The sequence below is a fragment of the Chanos chanos genome, chromosome 7, assembly GCF_902362185.1.
Source record: "Chanos chanos chromosome 7, fChaCha1.1, whole genome shotgun sequence".
Lineage (NCBI taxonomy): Eukaryota > Metazoa > Chordata > Actinopteri > Gonorynchiformes > Chanidae > Chanos > Chanos chanos.
Window position 1 is genome coordinate 33074501 of NC_044501.1, and position 13489 is coordinate 33087989.

The window sequence follows — 13489 nt, forward strand, 5'->3', positions numbered from 1 at the left end:
GCAATATTCATTGTAAGAGTTGCTTTGTGGAATAGTTATTTTTCATGCTGCATACTGTTTTTTTCGCCCCTTACATTATCCATTTTCCACAGCCATAAACATTAAACATTTGATTCATAGAAATGCAGAGCGACCCTGCAGATATGCGACAATAACACAAATATTCTTTTTTTTTCTTTTTGTGAACAAATGAAGGATTTGATTTCACATGTTGTATTTTTTTCTTTAAATACATGCAGGAGGTTATTCTGTTAATATATTCCAGTGCATTTGTTCTGGATTAGGTTTATGCAAATTAAATGTCTCCTGCTCTCCCTTTGGCAGTAACTGCACTACACTTCATTCACAAAATCTAAACAATTCACAAATGACAAATCATTTCCCCTGCAGCCCATTGTGAAAAATACACACAAAGGAACATGTTTCAAGCTCTTATCAGTGTTTACCTCAGTCATGCCTTCTCATGTTACGCTTATGTTTCCATATTATGTGCCATCTGTTCTCACTTTTGTTATTTAATTATTTTAGGCTTTTTTTTAGCATAAATTTTCATTTGGACTGGACTCATCACAGCAACACAGTTCATACTGAATAAATATTTTTGCACAGCACAGGACGTTCATTTCAAATCCCCCTTTTCTTCATGCACTTTCAACATCCCTGGCCTGTTATCCTCCGTTGGTTTAATGAGATTAATAAAACCATCAAGTGTTTTACAGCACGGGATATGACATTGAATAGAAATTACCATAAGTAGCATCCATTTATATAAAACAAGATTAATTAGAACAAGACCCACTCATGAGAAGTAAGTAAAGTGTGTGTGTGTGTGTGTGTGTGTGTGTGTGTGTGTACGTGTGTGTTTTGAAGGGGTTTATTTCAGCTATACACCTTGTCTTTATGTTAAGTTTTTCCTTTTAAAATTTACTCATCTGGTGTGGTTTTGTCTCTCATATATTTTTAATCAATCCATATTATGTGATTATTTATCTTGTATTATACCAATAGCACTTACTACTCATTAGTTTCTCTAATCCTGTGAAGTATTTATATGTACATTTAGTGTAAGGTACACATTTAGAATCCTTTCATGCTGTGTGTCCTCTGCACCGATTTTCTTTCAGGAAAGTACATTCCCAAAGGCCAATGTCAGAGTGATAAAGAGTTGTGACCTGTGGAGAAGAACCCGCTGACCTCAATCGCTGTGGTTGCTTAGAGACTTTTGCTCTCTGTCTCTTCTTATCAGTCTGTTTTCCCATAGTTTATATTTATGGAGACATGCTCACACCCAAGAAACCTTGTCTTTGGGAGCCTGAGTGTGAGGACTGGGCGTCAGCTATGGGGAGGAGGATCCTGGGACAGGAACCATTGATTTCTTTGGTTTAAGGGCTCTTATTCTTCCTTTTTTTTTTTTTTTTTGCTTTTGCTCTTATTCGTTCTTCTCTGCCTCCAAATCTCTACCGAAGCTGTTTGCTGTTTCTTCTCCTTTACCGTCTATTCTAATGACAGATGTATGAATGTGTGTATGACTGAGTGTATGTATGTATGTATATATATATGTATATATATATATGTGTGTGTGTGTACATATATATATATATATATATATATAAATTTAAGACTACACATTTGTCATCTGTCTGCATAAGATAAACTAGATGTGTTTGTTAGTTTTCTCTGTTGCAGTGAGCTGCCTATTCACGCCAGACTGAAGCCTCCTGTAGTTCATTTGTTTCACTGTTTTTACTGCAATACTGATTAGGATTCGTAATTAGCACAGAAAAATTTAAAAGAGAGATTTAAATATTTATTCTTGAACATATGAATTTCAGGAAATAATGAGAAAGTTTATTAAGCACAATATAAAACAAAAAAATAACAAAATCATGTTATCCAATGACAGATTATAGTAGATATGTATTTAAAGCCATTGACGTTTGTAACCTGATATATTATCATTTTGAGTGGGACTTTTGGTTCTATTGGACAGCATAAGTTAAACTTTACATTTTTATCTGTTCTGTCATTGTAACTCTTAGATCTGCTTTCACACACATTTGTAAAATGGATGTATAATCTTTGTCAAGTTTAACAATCCATAAAGCGTAAACATTAAAGGACTTTGTGCCCTTAGTGAGACTCAAGCAGACATTTGTTGGTTGTTATATAACACATTACACAATAACTGTCTGTCATTTAAACAGTTTTTTGGTTAATCATTGACATAGTAACTCATCTCTCTCGGATTCCCACCGAACCCATTAACAGCTATCCTTGTTTCTAAAACCCTGTGCTTCCACCTGAGATTTCTAGCACCCTTTGCCACTGAGTGAAGCAATTAGGGTGTGAAATGTGAGTAAAAGAAAAGAAAAGAAAGCCAACCTCCCTTTTCCTCTTCCCCTGCTCCACCAGCCTTACGTTGTCAGCAGAAAACATAAACACAAACCAGAAAAATGTTCAGTTTGTTTATTTCGGTATCATAAAGACTGACTTATTGTATATGAACAGAAATACAATTGGCATGGTTTACATCTTTGTAATTGTAATCATATGGGATATGGCATCTATATATTGACTCAATGTTCAGTTTAATATTGGTTTTGTTTGAAATTTATTTGATATAATAAAAAATCTATAGTGTTCCATGGCTGTGTTTATTTGAGAACATAGCTGCTTAATTACTGTGCTAGGACTGTGAAACCATTCTATGTTGACTTTATACTGTATTGACTGTATGTACTGTAAGAAATATCGATTGAATTCTTCAAATTTTTTTTTTGCTCTTAGTTCTTTCAGAGGCAGCTCATATAAAGGTCGATTGTAGTTATGCGGTGCACTATCCTCCATCACCATCGTCACCATATAAACACACACTCAACAGATTAACCTTTAACCTCCAGAAAAAACTGCTCCCAGAACTCCTTACATTGTTTTACTCCTTCATCCCCCTCACAGAACTGCTTCATTCCTTCCCACAGGGACGGGTGCATGTACACGTGGAAGATCACTGTGCCTTGGAGCTCTCCTCTCACCTTCTCCAGGTGGGCTGTCAGTGCTGCTTTGGCCAGGAAGGGGATTGTCCCAAACAGGTCGATATTTAGGCGAAAAGCCCCACCGTCAAGTGGGATGGGATAAGGAGGCGTGTGGAAGCTCATAAACATGGGTTTTTCATTGCAGCCATCAACCAACCAAGTGAGGTTCCGCCTGTTCAACACCTCTAGGTTGCTTTCAACGGGTTGCAGGGGCTGCCAGTCTTGGATGATGGCACCTCCTGGGAGTTGGAGTCTGGAGGGCAGGTCTGGGTCTAGTAACAGAGCCTTAAGCTGGTGGTGGTCCATCAGGGTGATCATTTTGGATTCAAGCTCGACAGAATCATGGGCAGACCCCCCGTCTGATACCTCTCCAGTATTCAGTTTTGCCTTCAGATGAGAGATGAAGCCATCAAAGGTCTCAGCTTTCCCACGCAGAGACAGAATAGCCTGAAATGAAAAGACATAAGGGGGGGGTGAGACACACAGAAAAACAGAGAGGAAAAAAGGTTCTCTCAGAATACAGAGAAGGGAAGAACAGAGAGGGGAAAAGAAGAGAGAAACATAGGCAAGAGAGAAATAATCAGTAAAGAGTATATTAGAGAGAAAGAAAAATAAAAGTGGTAAAAGGGGAAAGAAAGACAGGGAGTTATCAGTGGCAGAGCACGGAAAGAGAAGGAAATGGTACATGAAGAGAGCACTGAAGGGGATCAAGAGTAGAGCACAACAAGAGCAAATGATTAAAGTGGTGCACTAAGGAAGTGAGCAGGAGAAATCAGTGTTGGCGAGATGGAAGAGAAAAGAAAGAGGGGGCTGACAGTATGATTATGAGGTCTTTATGGTGTTTGTCACCCTGTGAATGGTCACATAAAGTAGAAGCTGTCAGCACCTACCCACAGCTGGCAGAGGTTTTCCAGGCATGAAGTCAATTAACATACACAGGCAGGTTGACTTAAGCGAGACTACATTACAGCAACTCTGAGAATACTACACCTGCCTTCCACCTCCATTGTTCATTAGTTGGTGTGACATAGGTCGTTATACAATACCGCTGATGAGCCCGAGGGGCAACAGAGCAAACAGAAAAAAACCACACAAAAACCATTAGATCCTTTTTTTGAGCCAAGTTACTGTAAGAGTTGAAATTTTCATTACTAGCTATGTAGTTATGTGAAGGAGCTTGTAGTACAAGGTGAGGATCATCTCCCAGATGATGAAAAAATAAGTCTTTATTTCGTACTACATGAAACATCACCTATCACAAAGCCATTCCAGTGCTGAATGTTAGAATTTATATGATGTCTGATTTTCTCATTTTCTTGCAAAAGGGAAAAAAAGAGTAAAAACTGTTTAAGTAATTCCAGTCTTGAAAACAGCATCCCCTCCCCCTCCTCCTGCTCTCCCAATTTAGAATGTATAATGACCCACAATAGTTAGGCTAGGCTGTAAAGCACACCTTTGCACAATGTACATCCTCCAATCAGAATGAAGGTGGCCGGTGTGTCCTGTCACATGATGAGCTGCAACTGATGTCAATTTACAAAACAAACTTGGAAGGGTGGCTATTCATTTAACACTGTAACTACACAGGCGCCTTGCTTTCAGGGAAACAAGTTGAGCAGTGAGGGAGCAAGTGGCCCATGCCAACACACATTCACAGATGGACTCCCAACCACGGCCACGAGTGTGGAAGAGTTGTGATTTGAGCTATGAATCCTACATGAAATATGCCTTGGCTGGGTGAACCACTTGGAACCCTCTGGATATCACATGTGGACTGGTATATGTGACTGACAGGTGATTACGAATCAGGATTGTTTCTGCATGTCAGTGTTAAAAATATGCAGTGGTCCCTTAGCACTGGAACTGGGAACAACCATCAAATTCAAAGTGTGCTGTGACAAATGTGTTTCACAGAACAGCATATCATCAAACAGCATTGCTCTTACTCACCCTCCTGGCCAGAACTTTGAACTTCGACAATTTTTCGGGTCCTGGATTGACCTCTCTTGTCAGACGTCTGACCCTCACACTAGGGTAGAGCTGCAGAATGTATTGTTCAATGAACCTCTGAATGACTCCAGCAACACCACGACCCCTTTCAGTCGGACACACCCTGAGTCCCTCCCCCACAACTGTCTGACCTCCATCCACTACCAACCCAGACTCTAGAGCCACCTACAGGCACAGATGAATAAATATTAGGAACATGTTTTATAAAGATTGCGTGTAATCAGCCGATGTAATCACTACGATGTAGTTATTGTTCCATAACTGTACTCTAATCTGTAAACTGTGCAACAGAGCATGCTGTCAAAAATCTGATTTGGAACGACCTTGAGAACATTTTTGTGCGCCTTCCCGGTCTTTGAAATTCTCCTGTTTTAATGGGAGTTTCAAAACCAACCGATGTTTATGTGAAATATAAGGTGTCTTTGGTAAATATTTAACAAAAGCACTGGTTTCAGACTCCCCTGCCCATTACCGATTATTAATGTCCTTAACACCAACCCTTACCTCTAAAACAGGATTCTAGGTCATCCCTACTTCACTTTTTTCTGCCATACCCTTTCTCTTACCAACTTTCTTTCTCTCCTGGCCAGTATGACAACTCTATTGGGCTCAGTCATCCACGTGTGATAGCGGTGGGGTAGATAATCGTCTCCCCAGTATATGTCCTCTGATATGGCCATAACATCATCATAGTCTTCAGGCCTGGCCAGCCAAAACGTAAGCCCATCCTTCTCCCCCAGACACCCTGCCTCCATTGCTTTCTTGAAACAGAAACTGGACTTTTCAGCTCTTGATTTTAGATGAGTCCGGCACTTGATTCTGAAGAACTGGAATAAGACGAATTTTAATTCATGGTTAGTTGAGGCATGTTGTGACGCAGGTTCCACTGTGATCTTTAAGGTATGACAGGATTTCAACTTGAATGGGAAGTTCTAAGGGGTAGGCAATGTACAACACGCAGAGAGTCAGTCCTGGTCAAGTGACACTGACAAACACTCTTGGTGTGAGAGACCAGTAGGTACTTTCTTGTATCCGCATAGCTGCACGATAAAGATTAAAATCATTCCATATGTATTTGGAACAAACATTTTTGATAGAGAAAAATGTATAAGTCATACAGCACAGTACTAAATGTAGAACAATAAACAAACAAAGAGGTCACAGCTTGTGAGTGACGTAAAAAAAAAAAAAAGATTTGGGGGGATTTGTGGGTCAGAACCGTGACGCAACCCATTGTCTAAAAACTTTTAGCCGTATGTATAACTGTTCCTGAAATATCTTTCAGCAGTATAATAACTATAACTGCTAGAACTGAAGAAAATTCATTTTAATAACTTACCTCACGCCGTTATGTGAGCTGCCTGAACATAATGTTCGATTGCAAAATCTAGCAGCTGAGCGTCACGGGTAAAAGAGGACGTTAGAAAAATCGTTATGTCACAGTAGTGGACTTCAGTCAAGTCGCCCGCCACGACTCGGGAACTTTATCGGAAGAGAAATATGAGAATGCGCAGTTTTTGTTGTTGTTCCCCGCTCACACTAATGCTGCCCACGCAATACAGTACACCATAAGCAATGAAAATATAATACATTCTGTTCAAGCCTTAAGGGTGAAATAGTATAGGGGTTTTGAGACACTTGTATATTTTACAAAAGTAATTTGAATGGCTCTTTAACTCCTTTGCTCTCTAACCGACCGATTGACTCTAACAGCTATGGGTCAGTACTTTATCTGACTAGAAAACAATGGGCGGACCACAGAGTGGCGTAGTGGGTAGCACTGTCGCCCCAGAGCAACAAGGTCCTGCGTTCGATTCCCGGCCTATCTTCAACGGTCCTTTGGGTGTTGAGTTTGCATGTTTATAGCAGAAGTGGGTAGAGTAAGGAAAAACTGTACTCGTGTAAAAGTACTCATCAAAATAACGACTTGAGTATGAGTAAAAGAGAATCTCATAAAATGACTGCTCAAGTAGTTAGTAACTTCATATGATGATTTATTACATTTATAATGTATTACATTCAAACGTATCAGAATATCAATTATGCCCAAAATAAAAATTTAAAGTGCTTATCTTAGCCATAATAAGCAGCTGTGGTCTAGAGGTTTGAGAACCGGGCTTGTGACCGAAGGGTTGCCGGCTCGATTCCCAGGCCGTTACAAGAGACAGAGACCAGAGGACGCAGGTAGAGAGCTTGTCCGTCGTTGAAACGAGCGCTACAGCAACACTCTACTCTGTTTCATGAAGCTCAGTTAGCTGACGCGAGCTCCCTCCATGCTGTCTCTCTGTGTAGCTCATAATGCTACTGTGTTAACTATGTGTGTAAGTAGGGCTTACTGTCATGTAAACGTGTATCGAAGCAGGTGACGTCGTAGGAGCTATACGCGTGGGAATAAAAATAATTTATTGAATTAAAATAAAAGTTGCGAGACGTGTATGGTGTAATGTAATGGAGTACAACTACATTTTTTAAGTCGTAAATGTAGAGTGAAAAGAGTGAAAAGTGTTATGCACTAAAACTCTCCTATAAGTACAATTTATTGGAAAATGCTACTTAAGTGCATGTAACGGAGTAAACGTAACGCGTTACTACCCACCTTTGATCGAAAGACATAAAAGTCAGGTGAACTGGAGATACTAAATTGTCCCTAGGTGCGAATGTGTGCGTGAATGTGTTTGTCTGTGTGTCTGCCCCTGCAGTGGAAGGGCGACCTGTGCAGGGTGTTTCTCCCGCCTTTCGCACTATGAGCTCTGGTGTAGGCTCCAGCATCCCGCGACCGTAATTAGGATAAGCTTGGAAATGACCGGCTGCATGAATGTAAATGGGCGGCTGCAAGCCCTTTGTAGAGTGCCCCTGTTACGGGAGAGGAGGAGTTTGGATAATGTTAATTAAAACTGAATCTAAGCATTTTAAAATGCATTCTAGAAATCAGATTTCGCGCTCAGTCTTTTCTGTGCATGAGGATGGATGTTTTGGCCGTTGTAGGTACTGAAGGTCGAATCTGAGCGATTGGTGTAACGCTCTTTGGGATTTGTGATGTGAGGAGAGGAGAGGAATTTTTTGGCTTGTTCCCCCGAAAATCTTTGTCTGGTTGATCACCTCACAAAACTTTAAATAACCCATTAGTTGCCTTAAGGCAAAGCTCCTGCGTTTACCATAGTGGTAATTACAGATTTGGTATATTCTGTTTCTTGTATGTCATTTCTTCGTCGGTTGGAAGCGTGTGTGCAATACTTTATCTTAGTTAACTCTTCCCTTTATGAACAACAGGGACAGTGTTGGTTTCCTTGGACAAGTAATTTTATCATGCTGGCGTTCTCGCCTCGTGTGCCTGTGTATGAGTGCGTGCTTGGGATCTAAGTATGTGCTTTTCCAATGTTTTATCAGCTTAAAGTACTTTGTGATATGTGTGACTAAGGTCCATTCTTTCACATTTAAGACGTATTTGGAGCTCTACGAAATGATTTTCCAGCATGATTACATGCCAATTTATCCCGAAACTAAAAAGAAATTGACTGAATGACTGAAAAGCACCAAACAAATACGGAACCACCACGAACCACCAAGCCGAAGGAAAAAATAATGAATTGAACAGTTTCTTCCTTAACATATTACTATACCAAATGTGGCCACTAGGTGGCAGTAGTAAAGGTCACAAAGCCAACCAGGCCTGCACCATCCCAATATATTGTGGGTAGAGGATCCCACGGGTAAGCCAAATGAATGAGTGGGGAAGGAGGCAGGGATAAATAACGATAGCTCTCAATTTATTTTCATTTGCATGAGCATGTGGATTTGTGGAGCACAACACGCATTTAAAAAATAACAAGAGAAATGACTGGGTGCAAGGTAAGCACATAATGAATATGATTACAGAAAATTAAAGCAATAACTTTGTTCTACTATTACCATCCAAGCACTCAAGGTGAACACAAACAGCAGTCAGACCACATGGTCAGCCAAATCCAAGAGGAGTAGAGCAAGCATGAGGCTTAAACCTTGCACCTAAGTACCAACAACACTTAAAAAAAGAATAGTACAAATGAAACGATAAGTGCTGAGAGAAAGAGAGAACAAATGAAAAGGAAAAGCACAATATTACAATGCGGAAACCAAATGGCAACTCAACACCAGCTCTCAATGCCCAGCAACAATTGTGGAGGTCTGCAACAAAGAAATACACACAAACACACAAAAAGAAACTAGCAAAATAAACCTAGACAAGAAGAACAGTGGCCACCCATATACAGCACAGGCCTTGACCACTAAAATGCTCAGCCTGTTGTCATGCAGGAACTGCAAATGCGTTTAAAATGTGAAAGAATGGGCCTAAGTGACACATATTTCTATGTAGGTCAAACCAGTAAAACATCGCACACGCACGCAGCGAGAGTGACAGCTAGGTAAGATCACTTGCCCAGGTAAATCAACCTGTTGTCCATACGAAGGGAAGAGTTACCTACGATAAAATATTGCACGAAACTACCAACAATAGATGACAGAACGACACATGGGAAACAGGACGTGCCAGACCTAGTGTTACTTCTGCAATCAGAAAATGCGTGAGCTTTGCCTAAATAACGGTGCGCGTCCACTGGGGCGGAGCGTATTCGCTACAGCTCGCAAGCCGTTCACCCAGATTCATTGAAAATGGAGCAACCAAACAGAGTGCATTGGAAAGACACGCCCCCAGAGCGAAGAACCGTTGATCGCTCTGGCGCATTTTTTGCGAATCCGTTTCGCTCCAGTGGGCACGCACCGAGCAAACTAATCGAGCAAATTAACGAACACTTATCTAGGTTGCCCACGGGGCAAATACTTCGACACTCGGAGACAAGCCAGTTCTTCAGCCCAGAAAGCAGATATTCCTCCCTATGCATCACCGAACCTTTCCATACCTTCACCCTACCACATTATTAGGCCTACTGAAGAGTGTGTGTGTGTGAGGGGGTGGGGGAGATATGGGGAGAGTTTATGCAATTTTTAATCTCACAATCAGTGAAACATTTATTAGCCCATGTATTGCAAAGTCAAAAGTCTCTCCTCCAGTTTCCGCCCGACAACAGCGTAATGTCGCCTCCCTGTGAAAATAATGCGAAAGTGCAACGTCTGATCATTTTCATAGCTGGAAACGTGTGAAGGAGGAAGGAATCCTTTTGCGTTGAAATTCAGAACTCGCATGAGCATCTCAAACACAAACCAGGCAGAAAAAGTAGCTAGAGCAATAACGAAAACAAGTTTATATATATATATATATAAAACCTTATTTACTCGGTGGTAGGTTTTTGACTGTCAGTGGAATAGAAATTTGTGAGTGGTGAATAGGATGTATAAAATTGAGGTGATTCGAAATTGTCTCGCTCATTGCACACACGGCGAAGGCGGTCTGAATAATGAATGGAAAAACTGACGTTTCCTGTGTCACAGGAAATGTCTTGCGATTTCAGCAGTATTTTGTTTGAGAAAATCTGTTCTTTCACAGCCTTGACATTACTGTATAACCGATAGATAGGCTTATAAAGGCAGCGGTGTCTGTGACTGTAAACCTAACATTTTTGTCGCGTGACAGCGGATACCGAGTGACAGATGACAACGGGCACATATGAGAGAGAGCTTTATAAAACCTTTCAGAGAGAGAGAGAGAGAGCGCTTTATAAAACCTAACAACTGCCTGAATAAATGCGTGTTGTAATGCGCATTCTTTTGTGTCGATCCATGGCTAGAATTCTACATCTGTTTTAAACTTTTAAGGATTGACGTCAAGGAAAGTATTTACCTAGTGTCTCAGCAGGCGAGAACAAAAAGAAATCTGTCTTATCTTATCGCAGCGGTCTTCAGCAGCCTCTCTCAAACCATCTTCAGAACAACTCACGCCAGGTGATACAGGCGTAATAGGAAGAAATATGTGACAGAACTGCTTCACTCAGTTTTTAAATGACCTAGTTTATTAATTTGTGATGATGGGAAAAGAGGAATGGAAACAGCAAATACTCTTCAATTATGAAAGTACTGTACAGTCTTAATCCAGGACATGCTTAAAGATTTGTGATCACAAGGTGTGATGTCAGAAAAGTGAAAAATATGAAGGCTTCATCTGCAAATGAGGAAAAGAGTTTCGACATTGCCTTGTTGGTTTTCCTCTGTACAGTTAAAGAAGTCTTTACCTTTCAAAAAAGGGGTATTCATTTCAATAAAAATACATATAGTATATACATGAATAAAACTATGTACAGTATATTTTACATTTATCAGTTTACTGTGCCATTGTGGCTTGGAAATCGGAACAGGTGCTGTGATAATAAAAACATTTTGTCTGTGGTTATAACTGGACCAGATTCTAAACACTGTTGTCCAGAGGTGATGTTGATGTTGTTGTATCTGGAGATTTGGGACTGTCTCCTTTGTCATCTGGAGATAGTGGATTCTCACCCAGTGTAAAGTAAATCTGTCTAGAGGGTGGTGGTACTCCCTGCGTTTGGGTACGTGCTCGACCCTGGTAGGATTTCCACAGACGGCCATAGTACAGGTCCTCTTTGATTTTGGCATACAGCTTTGAAGCATCGAAACCATCAGAAGGGTCCTGATTGGCTGGTGGTTCGGGCAGCTCTTCCTCATATGCCTAATTTAGGATATTTAAAGAGAAAATCCTTTCAGGTCAAGAATGAGCAGCAGAACTGCGGCATGGGCCATGAATGAACAAAAGGAACACAGAATATGCTTATTACATATAATGATAATTAACTTATGTCGGCAACCACTAAAAACTTTCTAAAATGCCACATGTTGGCAGTTGGAGGTATTAGTGACATTTTGATTACTTAATGTAGTTTCAGTTAGTACAGAAAGGAAATCTTCAGTGTGATAAACTGTGCTGTGTGGGAGTGTGGGGGGAGGGGGGTGAATGATTTCAAGAAAATACTTTTACTGTAGCAGAAAAATGAGTTCTTCTACTACTGTCAGCATGCATATGACCATAACCTGATTATCTCTGGTTTATATCTGCTGCCCTTGTTTCATGGAAAATGCTGAAAATATGTTTTGCTTTCTTTCTTTTTTTTCATATTTGAACAGATCAATTGCTGCCAGCTGTTTGAGATAGTGTCAGCACTGGCCAACATCTCACAGCCACAATGCACATTGACACGAACAAAACAGGAAACCATAGAAACCTTGAGCTCTTTCATGTAAGGTCAGTTTGAGACACAGTCAAACACAGATATCTGTAACACTGACATACCTGCTGAAGACTGAATTTGGCAGGGTGCAAAGAGAATGCTCTCTTTTATAGACTTGCTGTATTAAATGTGTTAACTCGAGTGTCACCTCCGTTGGGAATGGCTTGGTGTGTTGGAAAGAAGTGTTTAATTTTCCTTCCTAACTTCACTTAAGCAATTACATTTCCTGAAGTGCAGCATAAATGAACTCAATGCATCTTGGAATCTTCGTATTTTATGGTACTTTGTTACAGACACAATTATGGTTCTTCTGCAGCTCAGGTACAAGTAACAATGCTGGAACAGTCTGAGGCAGAGGATAGAGCCCCCACCCACCCCCTACCAGCCCATAAAAAACCTGTGAGTTTTTTGTTTTTGCTCTTTTTTTTTAAATGTCATGATAACGTATGTTTTATTGTATGCACATCCACTGCAGCAACATGAACAGTGGCTCTTACCCGGGCACCTGGTGGCTGATCTGTTATGTATGTCTGCTGAACTTCGAATACCCGTCTCCTAGAAAAGGGAATGTATCACAAATATATCAATAGGGAATAAACATTTTTTTTTCTTTTTGCAAAAAAAAAAAAAAAAAAGACTTGTAATTCAGGAAGAGAAACTATGACCGAAAAATGTGAACTACGTGATGCATGCAACCCGTGTACTAAACAGCAGATTTTTTTTTGCCTATGTTACTTTGATGGCTAAGAATATAGTATGGTTGTTGTAATATTTTCCTGTGCTTCTGTGAGAGGTAATTCAGAACTGCTCTGGATCTGAAATACTTTTTGTAAAATTCTTACATCGTTGACTGTATATCATTTGTATTAATTAATTAATTAATTTGTTTGTTTGTTTATTTATTGATTTTAATAAAGAGTCCCTTCATTTGCTCCACCCTTACACATAAAGGTTTCCTAAATTTGTAACTGTGTTCTAGGCTCCACTGGCATTCTCAATGGGGTGTGTATGTGTGTGTGTGTGTGCGTGTGCGTGTGTGTGTGTGTGTGTGTGTGTGTGTTTTCGCGTGTAGAGAGGGGTAACACTCACATCTACATGCACATATGTATGCATATTTGAGGGGTGATTGTACCTTCTGCAGTTTTTCCAGCAGATGTAGATAGAGATGATCAGTGTAATGAAGACAACAATACATGCAGCCAATAACACTGTCCAATACTTCCAGAGTACCTGTTCAAATCCTCCTGAATGGGGCTCTGCTGAAGCAAGACA

At 40.3% G+C, this 13489-nt stretch overlaps 1 protein-coding gene across 1 annotated transcript; it reads right to left on the reverse strand.

Annotated features, from left to right (window-relative positions):
• Nucleotides 1-2451: 2451 nt before the first annotated feature.
• Nucleotides 2452-6482, reverse strand: LOC115816546 (histidine N-acetyltransferase-like). The gene is made up of 4 exons (XM_030779515.1): nucleotides 6382-6482; nucleotides 5609-5869; nucleotides 4983-5207; nucleotides 2452-3479 (listed from the first exon to the last, which is right to left on the reverse strand). Exons 2-4 carry the CDS (start codon nucleotides 5795-5797, stop codon nucleotides 2883-2885), a joined length of 1011 nt encoding a protein of 336 aa, XP_030635375.1. The 5' UTR covers nucleotides 5798-5869; nucleotides 6382-6482; the 3' UTR covers nucleotides 2452-2882.
• Nucleotides 6483-13489: the final 7007 nt, after the last annotated feature.

Excerpts from the sequence above, each read along its gene's own strand:
- LOC115816546 (XM_030779515.1), bottom strand. The coding sequence starts at position 5,797 with ATGGAGGCAGGGTGTCTGGGGGAGAAGGATGGGCTTACGTTTTGGCTG. Across the intron at positions 5,208-5,608 it reads CCAGGAGAGAAAGAAAGTTG|GTGGCTCTAGAGTCTGGGTT; the intron begins GTAAGAGAAAGG and ends CTGTGCCTGTAG. Across the intron at positions 3,480-4,982 it reads TCAAAGTTCTGGCCAGGAGG|GCTATTCTGTCTCTGCGTGG; the intron begins GTGAGTAAGAGC and ends TTTTCATTTCAG.